General features: G+C 42.8%; 1 protein-coding gene across 1 annotated transcript in view; it reads right to left on the bottom strand.

Moving 5' to 3' along the window:
* The window catches only part of PTPRB (protein tyrosine phosphatase receptor type B), a gene marked incomplete at its 5' end in the record, with an annotated part of 87,521 nt that overhangs the window by 15,542 nt on the left and 46,399 nt on the right, over positions 1-25,580 (bottom strand). Inside the window, 10 exons of the mRNA XM_070947880.1 lie at positions 186-292; positions 8,279-8,522; positions 8,727-8,876; positions 10,014-10,292; positions 11,242-11,523; positions 12,632-12,895; positions 17,336-17,599; positions 19,487-19,756; positions 20,510-20,773; positions 23,344-23,607. Coding sequence (XP_070803981.1) covers positions 186-292; positions 8,279-8,522; positions 8,727-8,876; positions 10,014-10,292; positions 11,242-11,523; positions 12,632-12,895; positions 17,336-17,599; positions 19,487-19,756; positions 20,510-20,773; positions 23,344-23,607 — 2,388 coding nt within the window. The remainder of the gene's footprint in view (positions 1-185; positions 293-8,278; positions 8,523-8,726; positions 8,877-10,013; positions 10,293-11,241; positions 11,524-12,631; positions 12,896-17,335; positions 17,600-19,486; positions 19,757-20,509; positions 20,774-23,343; positions 23,608-25,580) is intronic.

Consider the following 25,580-nt stretch of genomic DNA (forward strand, 5'->3'; position numbering starts at 1 on the left):
CAATCAAATGAAGCTAGGGATTGGCCTATAATCATCCTTCAAGGAATCAAAAGTTAGACCTTAAGGAGGGTGTAACCACTACCTCCTCAAGACAATAATAATAATTATATAATATAGTAATAAGATTACTAAATTATATTATTTTCCTTTATAGTCAGAATTTGAAAGATAGGAAGGAAACCAACCTGATTCAGTCACAATTGGCAAAGAAAAATAAGTATCTGTGAACAAAGGTTTCTGGACTTCCTTAAGATCTTCTCTAAAAAGTTGGGTAAAAGCCCGGATACTGATTCTGGAAGGAAAAACAAAAAGTTTTTGTACTGAAACTCCCAGGTGGTTATACTTTACAATCATAGCACTAATTGATAGAGGTGCAGATATTACCATAGAAACCATGACTGTATTAGAATAGAAGAAGGACAGTTGTTGGTGTTGGGCTATAGCTCCTATTTAGCATAGCCATAACTAGAAGTTGTAGTTGAGCAACATTTGGAGGCCCATAGTTTTCCTACCCTAGCACTATACTGAAAATTACAGGAATTTAAGAGTCTGTCTGTTCATCCATCCATCCATCTATCTCCCTAACTCATTTTCATCCCTAACTTTTATGGATATGGATATGGAACTCAAGTCAACCCATATTGCTTTCTGTCTTTGCTTCAAGTGGTTCTGTATCAAGTGATTTGCTTATTGTAGTGCCCAAACTAGGCATTTGTGCATTTATAAAGCAGACTATGGGTTGCTTTGAATTTCAGTTAATGCAATTTTTTTAAAAAATGATTATTCATAATTAGAATTTTCTGCTGTTTCTTTGTACAGTTCCAAGAATAGTCCCTGTTTATTTTGCAGAATATTCAGACATGGAAGGTCAAAAAGACTTTTGAATTTCTTTATATAACAGAAACATCTATTTTGTTATATAAAGTTCTGTAGAATAGAAATAGATTCATCAATTTACAATTTTGAGAGTAATTAACATATAACAAAATAGCATCCAATTAAATATTTTATTCAGCAGTTTCCTTATTTGTATCATAATTTTCACTATTAGTCGTAGCTGGCTCTATAATACACACACACACACACATGCATACATATATGCACATACATATATACGTACACAGAGAGAGAGAGGAAGAGAGAAGGGGGAATGAGAGAACAATTCTTGCTGCCTTCTGTTTCTAAAATACTCAATATGAATTAATATTATATTGGCAAAAGAACTGGCTCACTTGCCCTAATTTCTTGTTTGTTGGCACAGCAAGAGTGTATCAGATTTTGCAAAGCATCATAATGTTAAGTAGACCCTAGTTAATAGCCTTTTATTTGATACCCACTGTTATGTAAATAGGTTTTCTTGGCGGGAAGTTTGAACTAACTAACCATCAGCTGATTGGCTGACCACCACAGCTGCAAGGTATATAAGGGGAGCTGTTCCCCAGGTTAGTTGCTGGGTTCTCACCCTACAATAAAGAGCTGTTGTCACTTACTGCCTGGCTTGCTGCGTCCTCATTCACCCAACTTAACATTGGCGACGAAGGTGGGATTTGAGGCCAGAAGCCAAGGAAAGAGCTGAAGCCACAACCGAAAAGAGCTGAAACCACGTTCCGAGAGAGACGCGGAACGCCCGAATCAGAATCCAGCCAGGCGAGCGAGCAGAGCACCGGAGAATCGTGAACGATGTCTGCCTACACCCCGCCAGCGCCTTTCAACCCCAAGGAAGAGAAATGGGGATCCTACATGTCCCGGTTCGAGTGCTTCATGGTGGCCAACAACCTGCAAGGGCTACCGGATGAGCCACTGCGGACTCTGGGTCTTCGGCACAGCCGAAGCCTTGTCGGAGCCGAATTCGGTCCACACCATATCACGGTCAATGCTGCAGACCCTGCTGAAAGACCACTATGCCCCAATGCCTTCCAAGTATGTCCAGCGGTACGAGTTCCGGCTGCAGCAGGACGGCGAGTCGATCAGCGAGTACGTCACTGCCCTGCCACAAACCAGTGTGAGTACCGAGACTTGGATGAAATGCTCCTAGAGCAACTAATTTGCGGAGTGAGGGACGGCCGGCTACAAATGAGACTACTTGTGAGATCGAACCTGACCCTGCATATCGCACTAGACGAAGCAAGAGCCCAAGAGTCGTCCATAAAGGCCGTCAAGAGACTGCAAGGGACCATCCATGGCCGGACAGCACAGAGGTCGGCGACCGTGCACCGTGAAGCCGTAAGCACCGAGAGCGAAGGGGAGTCCGAGGAGGAGGTCTACCACACAGAGCAGTCCAGGCCGGACCGACAGGGACCCAGGGACGATTGCGCCAGCTGCAGAGGACCCCACTCCTGACACAACTGTAAATTCCGGGATGCGATCTGCCATTTCTGCGAGAAAAAGGGCCACATCGCTCGAGTCTGCAGGGCCAAGCAAGCACAAGGCTATAAACCACGAGGCCAAACCAGCCAGTCTGAGACAGCGCCGTGCCGGAGGTCCAATAAAGATGGCGGAAGCCGGAAGGGCGTGAAACTTGAAGACTTCGAGGCCTACACTATCCGCATCGGCCAGACCTGCACCTCTCCCTGAGAAAAGACCTACACCGCAGTCGAGATCGAGGGACATGAGTGCCAGATGGAGATCGACACGGGATCCCCCATCTCCATCAAGTCGTGGGAGAACCTACAGAAAGCCATCCCCAGCGCACACAAGCGACAGCTCCAACCGCAGCATTGTCGGCTAAAGGACTATCAAGGGAACTGAATCCCTGTCGAAGAAATAGGCGAGTTCCAAGTACGATACGGGGAGTTCAGCCAGAAACTGCCCCTCACCATTGTCAGCGGCAAGTTCCCGAGCCTCCTGGGCATGGACTGGTTTCGAGCCCTGGGCATGGGATTCACCGGAGTAAGGAACATCCAGAACACCCTGAGGGACGACCTGATGCAGGAGTTCCAGGACGTTTTCAACGAAAGACTTGGCAAGTATGTGGGGACCCCTATCTCGTTCAACCTCAACCCTAATATTGCCCAAATCTGATTGAAGCCTAGGAGGGTACCGTTTGCCCTGAAACTCAAAATAGACGTCAAGCTGGACAAATTAATTAAGCAAGGGGTGCTTGTGCCAGTCGACCACGCCAAATGGGAGACCCCAATTGTGACACCCGTGAAACCGGACGGGTCAGTGCACATATGCGCTGATTATAAGTGTACAATAAATAAGGCCCTTCAACAGAGCGCTTATCCGGTCCCAATTGTACACCATCTGCTGCATTCCCTAGGCCCCGGCAAGATTTTCGCTAAACTTGATCTTGCGCAGGCATATCAGCAGCTGCCGGTAGATGGTGCCACCGCGGAAGCACAGACTATCGTAACTCATAGAGGGGCCTTCAAATGTACCCGCTTGCAGTTTGGAGTTAGCATAGCCCCCGGACTTTTTCAAAGCACCATGGAGCGGCTGCTGCAAGGGATCCCCGGGGTAGTTCCCTATTTCGACGACGTACTCATCACCGCTGAAGATGAACAGCAGCTAGGGGGGAGGCTGAGAGAAGTCCTAGAAAAGTTCAGGAATGCTGGACTCAGGGTCAAATGCAACAAGTGCATGATCGCGGTTCCCTCAGTAGAATTCCTAGGGTACAGAGTAGACGGCACTGGCATACACAAGAAGCCTTCCCTGGACCCAGCAGTGTTGGCTAATTACCGTCCAGTCTCCAACCTTCGCTTCGTTGCGAAGGTTGTTGAGAGTGTGGTAGCGCGACAGCTTCCTCAGTACTTATCTACTTATCTAGATCCGTTCCAGTTGGCTTCAGGCCTGGATACAGCACGGAAACGGCATTGGTCGCATTGGTAGATGATCTCTGGAGGGCCCGGGACAGGGGTTGCTCCTCTGTCCTGGTCCTATTAGACCTCTCAGCAGCTTTTGATACCATCGACCATGGTATCATGCTGCACCGGTTGGAAGAGTTAGGGGTGGGGGGCACCGTGTTGTGGTGGTTCTCTTCCTTTCTCTCTGATCGGTCGCAGTCTGTGTTGACAGGGGGGCAGAGGTCGACCCCGAGGCCCCTTGTATGTGGGGTGCCACAGGGGTCGGTTCTCTCACCCCTTCTGTTCAACATTTATGTGAAGCCGCTGGGTGAGATCATCCGTGGTTTTGGGGTGAAGTATCATCAGTATGCTGATGATACTCAGCTATACATCTCCACCCCGGACCACCCCAATGATGCCCTTAAAGTGATGTCCCAGTGCCTGGAGGCTGTACGGATCTGGATGGGGAAGAACAGACTCAGGCTCAACCCATCCAAGACCGAGTGGCTGTGGTTTCCGACATCCCGATATAGTCAGTTGGTGCCATCACTGACTATTGGGGATGAGTCATTGCCCCCCACGGAGAGGGTTCGCAACTTAGGCGTCCTCTTGGACTCACGGCTGTCTTTAGAAGAACACTTGACGGCTATGGCCGGGAGGTCTTTTTATCAGGTTCGCCTGATTCACCAGTTGCGTCCCTTTCTGGATCGGGACTCGTTAAATACGGTCACTCATGCCCTCGTCACTTCACGCCTGGACTACTGTAATGCTCTCTACATGGGGCTCCCCTTGAGGAGCACCTGGAGGCTCCAGCTGGTCCAGAATGCGGCCGCGCGGGTAGTTATGGGAGCAGCATGGCGCTCCCATGTGGCTCCCCTCCTGCGCGAGCTGCACTGGCTCCCTGTGGTCTTCTGGGTGCGCTTCAAGGTCTTAGTTACCACCTTTAGAGCGCTCCATGGCTTAGGACCGGGGTACTTACGAGACCGCCTTCTGCCACCAATAGCCTCTCACCGCCCAGTACGCTCCCATAGAGAGGGGCTTCTCAGGGTGCCGTCAGCCAAACAGTATCGACTGGCGGCCCCCAGGGGGAGAGCCTTTTCTGTGAGGGCAGCCACCATCTGGAACGAGCTCCCCCCAGAGATACAGAAGATTCCGGATCTGCGCACTTTCCGCTGTGCCCTCAAAACATTCCTGTTTCAGCAGGCCGCCCTGGCCTAACTTTCCCTTTATATTGCTTTTGATTTTATTTTAAACTGGGATGTCTTGAATTATCTAGGACCAGAGTGTTTAGTATATTTTAATTGTTTTTTTTTTTTATTAACGTTTGTATTACATGTATTTTTATCGTTCGCTGTTCACCGCCCTGAGTCCCTCAGGAATAGGGCGGTATATAAATTAAATAAATAAATAAATAAATAAATAAATAAATAAATAAATAAATACACCCTACCGAGAGTAAAATCAGAGCGATCCAAGAGGCCCCCACCCCTAAAGACAAGGCGGAACTACAGGCATTCCTGGGACTGTTAAATTTCTACGCAATCTTCTTAAAGGACAAGGCAACAGTGGCTGAACCCCTGCACAGACTGTTAGCCAAGAAGTCCACCTGGAAATGGGGGAAGGCCGAGGACACTGCATTCGCAAACATTAAGAAATTGCTGTGAGCCGAGAGTTTCTTGATACAATACAACTCTACGCTTCCCCTTGTTTTAGCTTGTGATGCGTCTCCGTTCGGTGTGGGAGCCATCCTGAGCCATAGACTCCCGAATGGCCTAGAGGCACCCATCGTCTACTACTCCCGAACTCTGTCAAGCGCCGAGAGAAATTACAGTCAGCTTGACAAGGAGGCCCTCGCTGCCGTCTCGGGAGTAAAAAAGTTCCACGAGTACCTATTTGGGAGGGACTTTGACCTGATCATCGACCATCACCCGTTCCTGGGTCTCATCGCAGGAGACCAACCAACATCAGCAGCCCTATTGCCCAGGATTACACGCTGGGCCATCTTCCTCGCAGCATACTCTTATCGCCTGGTACATTGACCAGGGGTGGACATGGGCAACGCCGACGCACTCAGCCAATGCCCATTGCCAGACAAGCTGGAAGACCCCACACCCGGCATCCCCATTCTGCTGATAGATGTCTTGGACTCGGGGCCCATTACATCAGCAGAAGTAGCGAGACCCTCAACCAAGGACCACATGATCCGGACGGTTGCAAGTTGGGTGACAAGGGGGTGGCCGGAGAAGACTGGGGGCGGGGAATTTAAATAGTACGCGAGCAAACGGGACGAGCTAACCATGAAAAGAGGGTGTCTATTATGGGGCGATTGGGTTATTGTTCCCTTGTGCCTAAGGGAAAAAGTCTTAACACTGTTGCATGAGGGGCACCCTGGGATTGTATGGATGAAGGTACTAGCCAGGAGCTATGTCTGGTGGCCCAACATGGATGTAGACATTACCGAGTGAGTGGGGAGATGCCAGCCCTGCTAAGAGTCTAGGCCAGATCCACTGACAGCACCGGTGAGGGAGTGGGAAAGACTCAAGGGGCCCTGGTCCAGGATCCACAAAGATTTCGCTGGGCCGTTTCACGGACAGACCTTTATGGTCATAGTAAATGCATTCTCCAAGTGGCTGGAGATTAAGTTTATGAGGGCCACTACCACCGACGCAGTCATCAGGAAACTGAGACAGTTGTTCGCCACACATGGGTTATCAGACATCCTAGTGTCAGATAACGGGCCCCAATTATGGCCATGCAATTCGAGGGGTACCTAGCAGAACTAGGGGTCACAAACATCCTCTCGGCCCCATTCCATCCGGCTAGTAATGGTCAGGCTGAGAGATTTGTAAGAACGGCCAAGGAGGCCCTCTCACGCCTAGGCCCCGGGGACTGGCAGGAAAGAATAGATCGATTTCTAACAGCCCAGCACTCCACACCTTGCACAGCTACAGGCCGAAGCCCGGCCGAGCTATTAATGGGAAGGAAGCTCCGAGGGGTACTGGATAGGCTAAATCCCAACTATTCCCCCGAGGTTTTCAAGGGGGGGGGGGAGAGGAAGCTCAGGGAGTTCACCATAGGGACTCCAGTCCATGCCAGGAACTACGGGAAGGGCCCACTCTGGGAAGCAGGAACAATCACAGAAATCACGGGGCCCAAATCATACAGAGTAGACATGGGGGATGGGAGAGTTTGGCGCAGGCACATAGATCAACTAAGAAGACAAATCACCACAGACGCCGAGGAAAACTTCAACCAACCGCTCCCTGACTACCAGCCAGAACCACAAACTATGTCAAGCCCAAGTGCAGCGGAGGACTTAGCTGACGATCCTGGCGTCCGGAGCCGCCCCAACGAAGAGAGTTCACAGGCCGGAGAAGTCACCGCCCACAAAGAGATCTCGGAGGTTCCATTGGCAGAGCAGGGAGAGACAGGGAGTCCCTCTGACCTGCTTGACGCCGCCCCTCCAACTGAACTGCGCAGGTCGACCAGGATACGTACACGCCCTAGTCACCTGAGAGACTGTGTAAATAACACCTAAAGTGACTTCTGGGAGGGGAGGAGTGTTATGTAAATAGGTTTTCTTGGTGGGAAGTTTGAACTAACTGACCATCAGCTGATTGGCTGACCACCACAGCTGCAAGATATATAAAGGGAGCTGTTTCCCCTGGTCAGTCGCTGGGTTCTCACCCTACAATAAAGAGCTGTTGTCACTCACTGCCTGGCTTGCTGCGTCCTCATTCACCCAACTTAACACCCACACTCAGTCAAGAGTTAGGACATAAAACATCATTATGTTTCTTAATAAAACATGCCTACATCTTCAATTAAAACATGACCAACACCACTTAATGCACAATGTCTTTATGCAACTGATATACTTGCCTGAGTATTCTTTTGTTGTCAAATTCCTACAGGATAGAACTTTGGTTGGATAAAAACACTAACCATTTCTATTTTCTAGTTATAAATTATATAACTACAATTCTAAGAGTGGGTTCATATTGATCAAGATTGATTATCTCTAAGGCCAAGTGTAAAATATTATCACAGAAGGCTTTCATATACACATTTAATTAAGCAGTCAATTTTTTTAAATACACTGCTCCTGTGCAGAACTAAGTCTGAACTCCTGAAGACCTTTCATATATAAATCTATTCTCAATTCCTAAAAGGTTTTCTTAACTTCACTGAACATATGTGGGATTACTGATGAATAAGTATGACATTTAGTTATTCTGAACACTGTTATATTGTTGATGGTGTTTAGTTACCTTCTTAGTTCACACTATTTCTTTGTTTAATAACTGCAAAATTCTCAAACATGATATAGCGTTGATTTAGCATTATCCATGTGACAAACCAAGGAAAAGCTATTATAAAAATAATATCATGTGGTGCAAGAGATTCTGTTTATTTACAGTGATGACAGTATGTCTACAAAACATAATGCAGATAAAACAACACTGTGACCTAATTACTACAATGATTCTTACCTATAGGCAGTCCTGGGCTTTAATGGTCCATCACAATATTTCTGCTGATTTGCATCACACTTTCCTCCCAGATTTTCCATTTCTGCTCCAAGCTTAATATCAAAACTCTTTGAAATGCTCTCTGGGCTTTCTGAACATTTACTTGCAAAGTAATCTGTCTGATAGATCTGGATGGAATTATTGTGTTTATATTCCAAGTAAGAGGGTAAAGGGTGAAATTCTTCTGGCTTCATTCTTTCACTGCCTAGAAAAGGATGGCGGTTGGGAGAGGCAGAAAGAAAGAGGCTAAATGACTTCTAAAGAATAACTCTGGGATTTTGCTTTGGAATTTAAATAGTAGCTTAGATTTTAGTCACTCATGAAGTCATAATAATACTTTACCAATCAGTGGTAGAAGACGGTGTCAAAGGCAGTATATTAATGCAGGCTATTTTCTATGAAAACATACCATCAGTCTCTCTCACAACCACTGTAAAGTACTTCACAGCTCCATTGGTATCACTGAACCAGCTGCAATTGAAGGTGAAGTGGATAGTGGATTTGGTAATAATTGCATCCTTTTTATTCACTCGAATATACGCAGCTGGTTGAGGAGGGCCTAAATGGGAATGAGAGTGCTGTTACAAATGCCATCCACTGTATTGTGCCAAAATTACAAATGGAAATTAACCAAATTAATTTTATAAGTTTCCATTTCATAAACTAATGTGTTTAGCCTATTACCTCATTCATTTGTTTTTATGTTAAGCCACATTAAATTGCATCTGTATATATATATATGTCTTGAATGCAATTTTTCGTACAAAATTTACTATTGCTGAATACATTTTATCCTAAAGAAAGGTATCTATGAAACATTTATGTTTAGAAATGCTTTTTGTTATAATGAAATATATTTAGCAAAATATACTTTGGCACATATTTCAAGCTGAGAACGTCATTGCAAATTGGAAGAAGTGTAGTTAGAATAATTGCAATCCAGTTTGCATATTAGCTGAAGGGGTATAGAACCAGTGATGAAATGCTACCAGTTCACACAGGTTCAGGCAAACTGGTAGTGATAAAAACGACAGGTTCGGTTGAACCGGTAGTAAAAAAAAAGCTACCGGTTCTTTTGAACCGGTATTTCTGACGATCAGCTGTGCTGCGTGATTTAAAATTGCTAGAAAGCAGGAAATCCTGCTTTCTAGTGAATCTAAATTGTGCAGCACAGCTGATCCCCCCCCCCCACTGCTCTACTTGCCTTCCCAAGCCTCCTTTTGGTGTGTATTGTGCATGCGCGTGCAGTGTGCGTTTGGCAAACTGGTGGCAAACTGGTTTAGATTTCACCACTGTGTAGAACCCCTTCAAAATGAGAACCAAATGAAATCTTTAATATTCCTAGCTCAAATACAGACTTTACATACAGAGTCAGTTATTTGTGGCAGTATCTTCCATCCCACAAGTTTTCCCCCCTCTAAAACAAATATAATGGCTTTTACTTGGCCATTATGATATTTGCTCTGTTAGTTCCAAAAGCGTATCAGATTAGTTGTTTTAAAAAGTAACAATAAGAAATTCATCCATTTACTTTAAAAATTAGAAAACCCCCTGCAAAAATGCATCTAAGACAGCAAAGCAATACATTTTGGCATTCATTTCAAGTTGTTTATCACACACTGGAGGTCTTCCTGCCCCACCCCTGCTATAGTTTCTCCTTCATTAAGCTTTGTGTGTGCATTCAGAAGTGACTTACGATCTATCATAGTGATGCTATTGTCTGTTACCATCTCACTGGTCATGTCAGCTGATTGCACTTTGATAGACACTGAGTATTTTGTGTGGGGAACAAGGGTCATAATATTGTATACAGATCTTTCTTTCTCTATGATCCTAGAGAATTCTATCTCCTCTGTGTCCATTTTCTTGCATTCAATGCTATATCCATCAAAGTCAGAGTCAGGAGGGATCCAGGAGCATGCAATGGCAGTTGAATTCTGTGGCCGACAATGTAAATTTTGTATTTTCTCGGGCCCTTTGAAAAGAAGAAGAAACAAAATCAAGATTATGCATTTATATTTGTACTTACATCAAGTACTGGTCTTATCAAAGAGATTTATTGATTTAGGGTATGGCACTATCAAAGAAAATGAGGTTGCCGCAATTTTAACATTGGAGGAATAGCAAATTCTAGATTATTAATTCATTATTGCTAAATTTCCAGACTTAACCATAATTTAAATAAATTGTTTAAATTCCAGTAACTTAAGTGTACTTAAGTTTACAGGAAATGTACAATAAATGTCCTAAAACATAGTTTGCACTGAGTTGAGATTTACAATATCCGCATATGCCATATTGATTTATTTAAAAACTTCACTTCAAAGGGTCTTGATGATTTAACACATTGATGGATGCCTTCTGTGGGGGTTGGGAACCTGAACTTCTGAAGAGTTACTGCTACTAAGAGAAAGGGAAGTTTCCCACTGGTGGGAACTCCCACCTTGCCCAGTTCCCAGGATTGTTTTTTTCAGATGCTTTCCCCTTTGCCACTAAAAACAAATACAGCAAGGGGAGAGCAAGAACAGGAGCTGGATACTGTCTTCCTTTGGCCAGCTGGAAAAATGATCACTGGAAAATTGAGGCGGGGGTGGGGGGGAGAGAGGACACCTACCCAGCATCACAAAATTGCTGAAAAGGATAAGAGGAAAGGAGTCACCAGAAGAGAAGTGAAAGATTCACAAGAAAGGACAAGGTCTTGGGAAAGAAGGTAATTTTTTCATTAGTCCTTCTAGCTGAGGGTAATGATGCAAGAAGAAAAATTAAAATCCAGGAAATCAGCAGCATGGTGACGGCATTACCAAAAGGTTTTGAATCTGCAACAATGGTTTATGCTTCTTTTTGATATAAAGTAATCTTTGAATCTATCAAGCTTTCTTAGCAGTGCCCTGATTCAATTCAAAAAAGATCTTGCCAGTTCTTACTTGTCCTCACAGTTCCAAGAAGGGGTTTACTGTAGGTCTTCCGAACTGGACCACTAATCGTCTTGATACTGAAGTGATAGAGCCTCCCTGGGTGGAGGCCATTCAGGATGCGGCCTTTTGATTTGCTGCTAATGTAAGGATTGAAGACTGTGAGTGCATCTTTTGGGGTCCACTGCAACTCAAAATCATCATAGTCTGTCCAATCAGGAGGGCCCAGCCATGCGATGGACAAAGAGGTGTTGGTCACATCAGCAAATGACACAGTACTGGGAGGGATTGGCACTTAAGATAGAAAAACAAAAAAACACAATCATATTTCACTTGAGTAGGTAGTACACTTAAGACCATAATTCTAGAACAGGAGTCTCCAAACTTGGCTACTTTAAGACTTGTGGACTTCAACTCCTAGAAATCCTCCCGTGCTGAGGAATTCTGGGAGTTGAAGTCCTCAAATCTTAAAGTAACCAAGTTTGGAGACCCCTGTTCTAGAAATTTGACTGAAAGAAATCCATTAATAGAATTCTATTTAGGAAATAACAAATCACAAAGTTTAAATTAAAATGAATCAGAGAAAACAAGCAGAGAATCCCTTTTTGAATTCTTTTTAGTTCCTTAATAATATTGTAAATTATATAACTGGAAATGGAGGCGGGAATGAGAATGGAACAGCCACCAACATGCAAAGGCACTGTCCAATTTTGTCTGGACTTTTTTTTCTATCTGCAGCCCCTAACCAAATTCAGACATGGTCTTTCTTTTCTTCCTGCCATACCAAATTTGACATGATTCTTTATAGTTATCAAGGAGTCACCTACTGAAAAATAGGCTGATAGTATCCTGAATCTCTTTACAAAATGTTCTTCCAACAATTATTGAGGTATAGTTTCAAAGCTGAAACATGTAATCAGATTTTATCTATTTCGCTTTCACTTTCAATACTAAATATTAGTATTTTGCTTTTTAATATCACAATATTGGATTCTCAGCATGCTGATTTCCAATTCCTTTTATTTTTGTGTGGAATTTCAGATTACAGACATCTGTTTATCTGAACTGGTGAAATGAATTATATCCATTTTATTAGAGCTATCTTTCAGTTCCCTATGCATTTGAACCAGACATGGATCGCTGTGAAAACATCAATGAAACTTGTATTAATTTGTTTTAAAATCATATATGCTTGTTCAAAGCTATACTTATGATCTGGCAATCCATATATTATTTACTTGGAGGAAAGCCAATAAAACATTCTTCTGAGGAAAAAGATGGTTAGAATTGGATTATAAAGCACTTATAAAAACATTTTCATGGTGCAGACATTAAGAAACAAAGACTACATGCTGAATTTGATTATATGTCTCCAATAAAGAAAGACAGGATTGTTATTTACCTGTTCGTCTGTCTGTATTAGCTGAATTAAAAAGCTCACCACTATAGGTAACCACGACAAGAGTATATTTTCTACCAGGAACTAAACCCTGGAAATGCCACTCTGTTAGATCTTTTCCACGCTGTGCTTCCTTCTGTGTGCCATTTGTGTTATAAAGATGTAATTCATAATAATCAACATCTCCTGGTGCTGGGTTCCAAGTAAACCATAGGCCGTTAGTCATATTCCTATTGCATCCTTTGAGATTGCTAACTGGAGCTGGGTCTAAACAGAAGACAACAGAGAACGCTCAACATTTATACTAGCCACTAATTTGTACTTCTGTATATCAAATAAATAAAAGTAACCTGGTTCTAAATGTTAATAAAACAAAGGAGATCATTGTAGATTTTAGAAAGAGCCAGCATAGTCATACTCCACTCAGTATCAAGGATGCAGCTGTAGAGGTGGTCAACAGTATTAAGTATATGGGAGTGCAGATAATTAACAATCTCAACTGGTTTCTCCACACATCATCCTTAGTGAAGCATGCAAACCAGCATCTGCATTTCCTGCATCAGATGAGGACAGCACATCTTTCTCCTTCTGTCCTGGCCACTTTTTACAGAGGCATAATTGAGAGTGTTTTAACAAACTGCATCACTATTTGGTTTGGTGGTAGCAGTGCCTCAGATAGAAGATCCATACAGAGAGTGGTAAGGACAGCCAAGAAGATTATAGGACGCTCGCTTCCTGTCATTCAGGATACTGCTTATAAGCGCTATATGTTTAGAGCTCAAAGCATTGTTAGAGATCCCACATACTCACTTTACGGTCTGTTTCTGTTGCTCCCCTCTGGAAGAAAGTTTCTAGCAGGGCTACCAGATTCTGTAACAGCTTTGTTCCCTATGCCATCCGTCTAGTACACTCGCAAGATTTGTTTTTCTCATCATGTACAGGTACAGGTCCGGACCAGGAGTGGCTTCTACTTACATTTACTACTGGTTTGCTCGCGTGCACGTGCACTCTTCTGCGCATGCGCAGATCACCGGTGATGATGTCGTGGTGGGTGGGTAGAGCTTCCCGCTGGTTTTACTACCAGTTCTATAGAACTGGACCAAACCAGGGGCAACCCACCACTGGTCAAGACTAGACTATGTTGTTTCTCTGTGTCATATAATATATGTGGGTATATGCATACTTTTGTATTTATTTTTATTTATTTATTTTCTCATGTTTATGTAGTATACAGGTGAAACTCGAAAAATTAGAATATAGTGCAAAAGTTCATTTATTTCAGTAATGCAACTTAAAAGGTGAAACTAATATATGAGATAGACTCATTACATGCAAAGCGAGATAGTTCAAGCCTTGATTTGTCATACTTTTGATGATTATGGCTTACAGCTCATGAAAACCCGAAATTCACAATATCAGAAAATTAGAATATTACATGAAATCAATAAAACAAGGATTGTACATAGAACAACATCGGACCTCTGAAAAGTATAAGCATGCATATGTACTCAGTACTTGGTTTGGGCCCCTTTTGCATCAATTTCTGTCTCAATGCGGCGTGGCATGGATGCTATCAGCCTGTGGCACTGCTGAGGTGTTATGGAAGGCCAGGATGCTTCAATAGCGGCCTCCAGCTCTTCTGCATTGTTCGGTCTCATGTCTCTCATCTTTCTCTTGGCAATGCCCCATAGATTCTCTATGGGGTTCAGGTCAGGCGAGTTTGCTGGCCAATCAAGCACAGTAATCCCATGGTCATTGAACCAGGTTTTGATACTTTTGGCAGTGTGGGCAGGTGCCAAGTCCTGCTGGAAAATGAAGTCAGCATCCCCATTAAGCTCGTCTGCGGAAGGAAGCATGAAGTGCTCCAAAATCTTCTGGTAGACAGCTGCGTTGACCCTGGACTTAATGAAGCACAGTGGACCAACACCACCTGAACCAACACAGACTGTGGAAACTTCACACTGGACTTCAAGCATCTTGTAGTGTGTGCCTTTCCATTCTTCTTCCAGACTCTGGGTCTTTGGTTTCCAAATGAGATGCAAAAGCTAGTCTTTTGCAGAAAAGAGGACTTTGGACCACTGAGCAAGACTAGTTCTTTTTTTCTTTAGCCCAGGTAAGACGCTTCTGACGTTGTTTGTTGTTTGTTGTTCAGGAGCGGCTTGACAAGAGGAATGCGACATTTGAAGCCCATGTTCAGGATCTGTCTGTGTGTGGTGGCTCTTGATGCACTGACTCCAGCCTCAGTCCACTCCTTGTGAAAGTCCCCAACACTTTTGAATGGCCTTTTCCTGACAATCCTCTCCAGGCTGCGGTCATTCCTGCTGCTTGTGCACCTTTTTCTTCCACACTTTTCCCTTCCACATAACTTTCTATTAATGTGCTTTGATACAGCACTTTGGGAACATCCAACTTCTTTTGCAATTACCTTTTGAGGCTTTCCCTCCTTATGGAGGGTGTCAATGATGGTTTTCTGCACAACTGTCAGGTCAGCAGTCTTTCCCATGATTGTGATTCTTACTGAACCAGACTGAGAGACCATTTAAAGGCTCAGGAACCCTTTGCAGGTGTTATGGCTTAATTAACTGATTAGAGTGGGACACTTTGAGCCTAGAATATTGAACCTTTTCACAATATTCTAATTTTCTGGGATTGTGAATTTGGGGTTTTCATGAGCTGTAAGCCATATAATCATCAAAAGTATGACAAATCAAGGCTTGAACTATCTCACTTTGCATGTAATGAGTCTATCTCATATATTAGTTTCATCTTTTAAGTTGCATTACTGAAATAAATGAACTTTTGCATTATATTCTAATTTTTCGAGTTTCACCTGTATATCATCCGTGGCTTCGGGGTGATCATCCGTGGCTTCGGGGTGGAGTTCCATCAGTACGCTGATGACACCCAGCTGTACATCTCCACCCCAGGCCACCCCAACGATGCCCTTGAAGTGATGTCCCAGTGCCTGGAGGCCGTGCAGGCCTGGATGGGGAGAAACAGGCTCCGACTCAACCCCTCCAAGACCGAGTGGCTGTGGCTTCCAGCGTCCCGATATAGCCAGCTGACGCCATCGCTGGCTATTGGGGGCGAATCACTCGCCCCCACGGAGAGGGCTCGCAACTTGGGCGTCCTCCTGGACGCACGGCTGTCTCTAGAAGACCATTTGACGGCCGTGGCCAGGGGGGCTTTTTATCAGGTTCGCCTGATACGCCAGTTGCGCCCCTTTCTAGATCGGGACTCTCTATGCACAGTCACTCAGGCACTAGTCACTTCCCGCCTGGACTACTGCAACGCTCTCTACATGGGGCTCCCCCTGGGGTGCACCCGGAGGCTCCAGCTGGTCCAGAACGCGGCCGCGCGGGGGATTATGGGGGCGACGAGGCACTCCCATGTGACACCTCTCCTGCGTGAGCTGCACTGGCTCCCGGTGGTCTTCCGGGTGCGCTTCAAGGTGTTGGTGACCACCTTTAAAGCGCTCCATGGCTTAGGGCCGGGGTACTTACGAGACCGCCTACTGCCACCAATAGCCTCCCACCGGCCAGTACGCTCGCACAGAGTGGGCCTCCTCAGGGTGCCGTCTGCCAGACAATGTCGGCAGGCGACCCCCAGGGGGAGAGCCTTCTCTGTGACGGCGCCCACCCTCTGGAATAACCTTCCCCCAGAGTTACGTATAATAACAGACCTCCGGATTTTTCGTCGGGCCCTGAAAACCTATTTATTTCAACTAGCTGGGCTGGCTTGAGCTAAATTTTAAATTGATTTTAAATTGGGTTGTTTTAATTTACGGCCAGAATATTTAATTATTTTAATACTGTTTTTTAAATTTTGTATGCTTTGTTTTTACTTAGGCTGTGCACCGCCCTGAGTCCTATTTGGAGAAGGGCGGTATAGAAATTTAAACAAATAAAACAAATAAATAATAAATATTGGAGGTGGTGATCCTTTGAGAACTGTATGCAATGAAATTTCATTTTAATGTATGCCAATTAGTATTAATTCAAAGGGACAATAAAGTTATTTTAAGTCTAAGTCTAAATATAAACATCTTTTTACTTCTCATTGGCTGCCTTAAAGAGGCTCAAAATTTAACACCAAGTAGAATCTTCTGGATTATCCTACTGGATTGTCACACAAATTTGTGATATAGGAAGACATTTTAATCTAAGATCGGGGACTTTTGCTCATTTTGATGATCTGATGACAAAAATGTCTTCATAAGTTTTGTTTCTGTTTTAATTAATTTTGGATTGTAGATTTTGACTGGGAAAGGTAAGTTATGCTTTATTGCAACAAGCTAATATTAAGTTATGTTTTATAAACCATGCTAGTTTAAATTAACTACTGTTAATTTAATTATACATGATAAAGAAAACTTTGATTCATCAAAAGTAAAGTGTAAAGTTTCCAAACAAATTTTAGATGGGCAGTAAAAAGAAACATGAGAAAGGCTATAATGAGATATAAACTAGAAATGAGGGAGCCTAAGTAGAGCCTAGGTTTGTTTATACCTCACTAAACTATAGTTTAACTATAATATCTGAACTTTCCCATTGTCTGTAAAGTTGTAATGCAGGTAGGAAGAACTACAGCAACTGTGATATTGTTTACTAGCAGGTCTATAAATAATAGCTTTTCACATTTCAACTAACCCACTGATGATTTCAGAGTCCATTTTTCTGTAGATGGATTAGCTCATGGAAGGTTTACCTGTTCTTGCAAAAATGAACGCTTCTTTGGTAAGCTTGCCACTGTGAGTAACAATCACAATTTTGTACAGTCTGCCTTGCACCAAATTCTGGAAGGAATACTTTTGGAGATTCTGGTTTCCTGAATTTCTGTCCTGAAGAGATGTGTCTGGATTATACAAAAAAATATCATATTTATCAAATTCTCCCAGAGAAGTAGTCCAGTTGAATGACAAGCGTCCAGTGGTACGTTCTGTAACTTTCAGATTTGTGACAGCTGCAGGAGCTGAAATCAGAAAAGAGAGTGACCTTTGAATAATCTAAAAAACTGTATCGACACATTAAATATCCATGTGTTGCCTTTTATAAAATTAGCTGGAAATAAATGCCATTATAACCTGATCAATTCCTGGCTATTACAAACTAAAAAAAATTAATCATAAAATTTACATAATCATGCATAAACTAGAAAATAGTCCCCAGATGCATTTATTTATATATTATTCATCATAGTAATCCTTGAGCCATAATCAAAGTGGTTTGTAAAACCTAAAAGGAACAGTTGGTATAGTATCCTCGACTGTTAGAGGATAATATTTGTAGTTCATGGTTGAAATGAGGAGTCCTTGGTGCTTGGTTGTTTTCTTGTAGACGTTTTGTTACCAAAACTAGATAATACCTGCACTGATAACGTTACCTAGTTTGGGTAATGAAACATCTGCAAGAAAATAATCAGGGCCAGAGAGCACAAAGGACCTCACAATTAAAAATCAATGGGTTTTCTATCTGCAATTTCAACACATACATGCTTAAGTCATTTTTTTTATACGACGGTCCCAAGAATGTTATGTTAAAGAATAAAAAAAAAGTGTTCAAAGTGAGTATAGGCTCTGTCTAATGCAGCTTTTTATATGTAGACAGGTAAGTCTTTATATATAAGATGGACCTAATTTTGCATATGCCATCATTTATTTCCTGAACATTCAGCTGTTCATAAAATTAAAACGGCTGATTCATTTTTGTGAAATTTGATGGATGTGAAGTTAAAACATTAAAGTAGTGTGGACTCTTTTAGGTTGGCTTTGATATGGCAGTTTAGAAACATAGGCATTTTTAAATTATTGAAGCCCTTTCTTTTTAAGAGGAAATGAATTTCCTTTTTCTTTTGTCATTGAAAGTTGACACATCATGGTTATATGTGCATATTTCTGGGTCATAGTTAAAATGTCTGTCAGTGAAGAAGAAAAAGGTCCATTCCAGTGATAGTGGATTCCTATTATAGCCAGAACACATCTACAAAAGTGATTGGTCCCTAAGAGAAATGCTGGCTGTAGTTCTCTAATACATATTTCCAACTAAATTAAAAATACAACTATCATACCTACACTCAAATTACTGTATAAGTTGGCAATAGGATAGGAGACCCAACTACAGGAAAGAGTAGAGCAAGGACAATGGCTGCCATTTAAAAAAACCAGCCAAGCCAAGCCAAGCTAAACTAATGCATATATGTGTGCATGTAAGGGACAGAGAAATAAGATAATACAATACGTTGGGACATTTAACTGTTACTTACTATGTAATGATGCTGGGCTTTTTCTCCTGGAAGAGCTAATTATTGAGATTGATATATAAGGAGTACATTATAAAAATAGTAGTGTACCCAACCAATAAGAAAGCCAGCAAAGAAAAAAAAAGACCTATCTATGTTCCAAATTAAAGGAAACATTTCCAGGGATTTGATATATATATATAAATTTTATGTCCCTGGAAAAATTCAAATCCCACTTGTAGTAGAATATATTTAACATTTTGAATTCAAAGTACTTCTAACTTGAAATATTCACACATCTTTAGTTTATATGGAGGCTTCTCATAATCAAGAAAAATAAACCAGGGTAAACCTGTTATGGATATTTACCAGCATTTATAGACCACTCAAAATTAACTGAAATCTCATATGAGAAATTATTTGGACAGTTGAAATACTGGCAGATTTGTTGGCATATTTTATTTATATATTGCTTCCATAGCTGAGAGATTAGCTAAAATAATAAAAATTCAATTAGCAAAGAACTATACAAATATTCATGATGCAATCTAAATTTAATTAAAGTTCAACAGATCTTCGACAACAGATTGTTGTTATTTCCTAGGAGAAGTGTTGAAGTACCTGTTTGGCCTTCAGTTTCTGCCCGGCTGCTGAAGAGACCACCGCTGACAGTGAACATCTGTATTCTATATTTTTTGCCTGGTGTTAAATCTTCAAATTTATGCTGTTTAGCAGTGGCTGGTTCTGATTTATTGTGTAGAAGGACACCATGCTCAGTCAACAGGAGGATGTCATAACGTTCAGATACCCCAGGAGCACCATTCCATGTCACCATCAATGAATAACTGCTATATTCATTGTCTGCTTGCAGTTGCTGAACAGGAGCAGGAACTAGAAATAATTGTTTAATGGTAATATTTCAAATGAGTTTTTTCCATACAGCTTTTCCATACAATTGAGAATTCCAAGTTCAATTTTTGGTAATTTTTGACCGTATTTACAATCATTGATGTTTGCTATTGAACTGCTATTGAGCCGCCACAAAATGGCTATTCAGGGGAGGTGAGAACAAAACAATGGGATGTAAAATGAAGAGAATTGGATAAGTCATATCTAGTAAAACTCTTAGGTAAGTTGTTGCCCTTGTGTTCTGGTGCCAAGAAAAACAACATCTCTCTGCAGCAGACATATTAATCAGAATTTCAAGTACTTTTATCATAGCTGTTTTATATATTTATACCTTCCCTCTCTCCTATTCTTTTCTAGCTTCAAATATATATGAGATTCTCTTTATGCAGATTTTTAAAAAGCTACTTATGATATTGATTATTGTGACTGAGCAATGCTCTTTTATTATCTTGTTCATTTTACTCAATTTTCAATTGTTACAGGTAGTCCTTGACTTACTGACACAGTTGAGACAGGAATTTTGATCATTGTGGAAACGGTCGTTACCTCAGATGCCTATATGACCACTTCGCTATATGACTGCAATCTTGGCACTGCCAGTTATAATCATTAAGCAAACACATAGGTCACTGAATGGATGGAGCGAAAGAGGTGCCTGCCAAAGAAGGGCAGACATGTACAGACATATGAAGATTTCTTAACTGTTTGCCCCAATGGTTTCAGGAAGGAACTTACTTGTTCGCCCAACAGCAGTTGAATTGTTATGCAGGAAACCGCTCTTAGTCTGTACGACAACCATGTACTGCTCCCCGGCTTCTAGTTTGTTAAAAGTGTGCTCATATACATGTTTGGAAACCGTCTGGACACCAAGGGGATGGTTCTGATGAAGTATTGTGACAGTATAAGAATCAACATCTCCTCCTCCAGGGGTCCAATTCACTTTCAAACTGTTCATCATTCTGGCAGGTGAAATATGAATATTTTTAACTGCACTTGGAACTAAAGAGACAAAAAGGCAAGATGGATAAGAAAGTTACTTTATGTTTCCTTAATATAGCATATATTTTCAAAATTGCAGAAAACATGAAAGAAAGGTAATTGGACCAGACAATATTGTAAACAAACATTAAGAGAGGTTATAATGAAGGCAAGTGGGAACCCAAAGAGTTTGGAGAAAAAATGCAGGTGCTTGAATGTGAATTTACAGAAAGTAAATTGATGAGCAAATGCGAAAAATAAATACTCAAAATCTGGATTCTGAACAGGCTGGCAAATTAAACTTGTAGATGTGATGGAAATGGGATGGGAAGGATGCTGTGTTCAATGCTGTGAACTTTAAATCCTGCCGCTCCAAATACAATTCAGTGTTAAGAGTGTACTTTCATTTTTAGGTTCTACTAGACAGCTTGTGACCTGTTGGATCATTGTTTCTGAGATAGTTCCTTACCCAATTCCTTAATGCTTTTTATGAAGGCAGAGCTTCTAAAGTACTACCACATTCCCCGAAAATAAGACCCTGTCTTATATTTTTTTGATCTCCCATTTTCCCCTCTCTCCCCCCTCTCTTTGTATCTCTCTCCCCCTCTCTATCTGTATCTCTCCCCCTATCTTCCCCTCTGTCTCCCCCTCTCTGTATCTCTCTCTATGTCTCTCTCTCTCCCCTCTCTGTGTCTCTCTGTCTCTTTCTCCCCCTCTTCCCCCCTCTCTCTGTGTCTCTCTCTATGCCTCTCTCTCCCCCTCTCCCTCTCCCCCTCTCTGTGTCTCTATGTCTCTCTCCCCCTCTCTCTGTATCTCTCTCTGTGTCTCTCTATGTCTCTCTTTCCTCTCTCCCCCTCCTCTGTATCTCTCTCTGTTTCTCTCTACATCTCTCTCTCCACCTCTCTGCTTCTCCGCTTTCTCTCTCTCCCCCTGTGTCTCTCTCCCTCTCTTTCCCTCTCTCTCTCACCCTCTTTCTGTGTCTCTTTCTATGTCTCTCTCCCCCTCTCTGTCACTCTTTCCTCTCTCCCCCTCCTCTGTATCTCTCTGTTCTCTCTCCATCTCTCTTTCCATCTCTCTGCTTCTCCCCTTTCTCTCTCTCTCCCCTCCTCTCTGTGTCTCACCCCCTCTCCCTCTCTCCCCCCTCTTTCTGTGTCTCTATGTCTCTCTCTCCTCTTCTCTCTCCCCCCTCTCTGTGTCTCTCTAAGTCTCTCTTTTTCTCCACCTCTCTCACTCCCCCTCTCTCTGTGTGTTTTTCTATGTCTCTCTCTCTCTCTCTCCCCTTCTATCTCCCCCCTCTGTCTATTTCTCTCTGTGTGTCTCTCTATTTCTCTCTCTCCTTCTCTCTCTCCCCCTCTCGCTTTCTGTGTGTGTGTGTGTGTGTGTGTGTGTGTGTGTTTGTGTATATCTCTGTCTCTGTCTCTGTGTCTCTCTGTTTTTGTCTGTGTTTCTTCTCTCTCTCTCAGAAAGCCAAGGCTGGGCCAACCCAGAGAGCTCTCTTTGGGGCTTTTCGCTACTCCTTTTCTTTCTTCTTGGCAACTTTTTGGAAATCCGGTCTGGCTGAGGAATGAGCGCGAGCTGCGGTGGAGGCTTCCCTTCAGGCAACCCTCCTCCTCCTCCTCCCCCTCCTTCTCCTCTTGTGACCCCCTGGCCAGCTGTGGCAGGACTGGAAGGGTGCGCATGAGTGGGGAGACCCTCCTCAAGCAAGCTGCTGGGCTCGGCCAAAGCACAGCAAAGGCATGCACGGGGCAAGCACCCGCTTGCTTCAGGAGGGTCTCCCTGCTCCCTGCCACAGCTGGCCAGGGGGTCATGAGAGGAGGAGGAGGGGGGTTGTCTGAATTGAAGCCTCTGCCATGGCTCATGCTCGTTCCTCAGCCAGACCGGATTTCCAAAAAGTTGCCAAGAAGAAAGAAAAGGAGTTGTGAAGAGCCCCAAGGAGAGAGAGAGAAGAGACACAGACACAGAGACACAGAGAGCAAGAGAGCAAGAGATACAGAGATACACACACACACACAAACACACACACACAAACACACACACACACACACAGATGCAGAGAGAGGGGGAGACTGGCTGATGGGCTAGGGTTAGGGTTAGGGTTAGGATCCCCCATGCAAGTTTTAAAGCTGCGGCTGGCGCTGCTGGCCTGTCCCCCTTTCTGTCATCCCCTCCTCCCAGATCCCATTTCCATCCCGCCAGCCCTCATGTTAGCAAGGCCGGTGTTGGCCATGGTCGGGTTGGGCCAGTGTCTCGGGGTGGAGAGCAGGTTGCGTGTCTCCCCAAGTGACCGAGGCATGTCCAGCACCAACAAGGGCTAGAAGAAGCCCAAGCAAGAGTGAGGCACTAGAGAATCAGGTGGAACCCTGCTGCCACCCTTACCTTCTCAGGCCAGGTGAGGAGTGACTGGGAAGGGAGGGTGAGGGGCAGGGCCAGCCAGTGGTGGGATCACCTGACAGGGAGCCACAGCAGAGGGCCCAAGAGCCACATGTGGCTCTGGAGCCATGGGTTGCCGACACCCATGCTACATCATACTGCATGCATTCAGCACTCAACAGAGGCAAGTTCAGAAGTCTTTTGATATATTTTTTCCTAACCTGTCAATCCTTCTATGAAAGTAGAACGCTGTGCTTCACCACTTATTGTCATGACAACAATTTTGTAAAGGCGTCCTGGAGTGAGGGATGTAAACTTGAATGATTCAACAGTATTTTCAAGGTGATGAGATGGAAAAACTTTCATGTCATTGAACAGAAGCTGGATCTCATACTGATCAACATCTCCATCAGCTTTGGACCAAGTAATATATAAATCTTCAGTGCTTCTGTCACTAAGAGTCAACTCTTTTACTGATTCTGGAACTGAAGAATGAGGGAAAGGACAGTGTCAGGTAATACATACACATACACATACACACAAACACAACCAGTCTTAAATAGCAGTTTACTCATTTCAATCAGCTTTTAAATAAGACCACAACTATTATTAGCCATCAAGAACTTATTATAAAAAAACCCTATAATTAGCCTACTGGGTGATAATTAGGGATCTTTTTACTGAACTGAACTAAAAGCCTAAGAGCATTAAACAGAAAGAAGAAGAAACCTCTTGCAAAGGGGAGGATTCAGGAGTGAAATGCTACTGGTTTGCTCCGGTTCGGGCAAACCGGTAGTAAAAAAAATACCGGTTCATCCAAACCGGTATTTCCGATGATCAGCTGTGCCACGTGGTTTACCTTCGCTAGAAAGCAGGAAATTTCCCCCCTTCGCTGTTCTACTTACCTAGTAAAGTCTTTTTCTGCACAAAGCGCGCGTTTGGTGCACACTGTGCATGCGCAGGCAATGAATCAGTGGCGATCCAAGGAGGATTTCATCACTAGGAGGACTGCCATTTCTTTAGCCACGATTAATGTGATTGGTACAGAAAAGGGCCCATCTTCACCAATCTATTCATTTACCTATGGAGAGCTACATATACTCTTGTTCCCTATGATAACTGGGCTAATACAGGTAGTCCTAGACTTTGTTTAGTGACATTCAAAGTTACAAGGGCATTGAAAAAGTGAGATATAACCATTTTCACACTTACGACCATTGCAGCATTTCCATGGTTACGTGATCAAAATTCAGATGCTTGGCACGGACTCATATTTATGTCGGTTGCAAGCTAAGTCAATGGGGAAGCCAGAGTCACTTAAGAGTTGTGTTACTAACTGCAGTGATTCACTTAACAACTGTGGCAAGAAAGGTCGTAAAATCAGGCAAAACTCACTTAACAAGTGTCTCACTTAGCAACTGAAATTGTGGGCTCAATTGTGATCATAAGTTGAGGACTACCTGTGCATACATTCAGAAATGATTTCAATCATTTTGAAATACATATATTTTTGAGTGTGCATGAATTTTAATTACTTGCATTGTACCTTAATAGAAATATTTAACTAACCTAAACCAATTGATACGTCTTTTATAACACAATAGTGTTTTTTGACAAGGCATTCATAAATGAGATGATATAATCTAGATTCCTTTATTTAGGGAAAATGTTGAACATATCTTTTAAAAACATTAAAAGATTCTACATACTCTTTCTGAGAAATGAGGTTAAGCACTATTCTGTTTCTTCAAAAATAAGGCATCCCCTGATAATAAGCCCAATCAGGCTTTTGAGCGCATGGCAATAAGGCCAGGTGCTTATTTCAGGGTTCAAAAAAATATAAGACAGGGTCTTATTTTCAGGGAAACATGGTAGCATGCTATGACTCAATTTGTTTCTTAAGAATGCGTAGAGATATTTTTACAGAAAATGCTGTAGGATGGGAGAGAATATTACCTCTTTCTTTCCAGAACTTATTTATCATAAATGTACATAGGCATGCATGCACACACACATATCTTATGTTTAATTTGCGCGTATTTTTCACTGAACACAGCCTTACTAAATCTAGAGTAAGATTTCTATAAGTATTCAGAACTATCTTTCCAAACTGGATGCCACCTCTATGTCCTAGAATTGATAGATACAGCAGCTTGGGAAAGCCTGATCCAGGACATTCTTGAAACGAAGAATGTTACTCACTGGGCAAAATAGTGTTTCTTCAGGAGACTGAAAGTTAATACCTATTTTCCTAGTTGCTAAAGCCATACAACTATTCATCTTGGAAGTAAAGACATTGCAAAGGTCTAACAGATGAATATAAGTACAACCACATGAGTTTACTGTGATAAGTTCCAGAGTGGCATCACTTTGATTCTAGAACCTGTTTTAATTTATACCAGGCCATGATCATAGAATTATAAGACAGGCACTTGAATTATGGTATTGATCTTTCTTT

This window comes from Pituophis catenifer, unplaced genomic scaffold (genome assembly GCF_029215685.1).
Source record: "Pituophis catenifer annectens isolate HBS135680 unplaced genomic scaffold, rPitCat1.0.hap2 SCAF_7, whole genome shotgun sequence".
Classification (NCBI taxonomy): Eukaryota; Metazoa; Chordata; class Lepidosauria; order Squamata; family Colubridae; genus Pituophis; species Pituophis catenifer.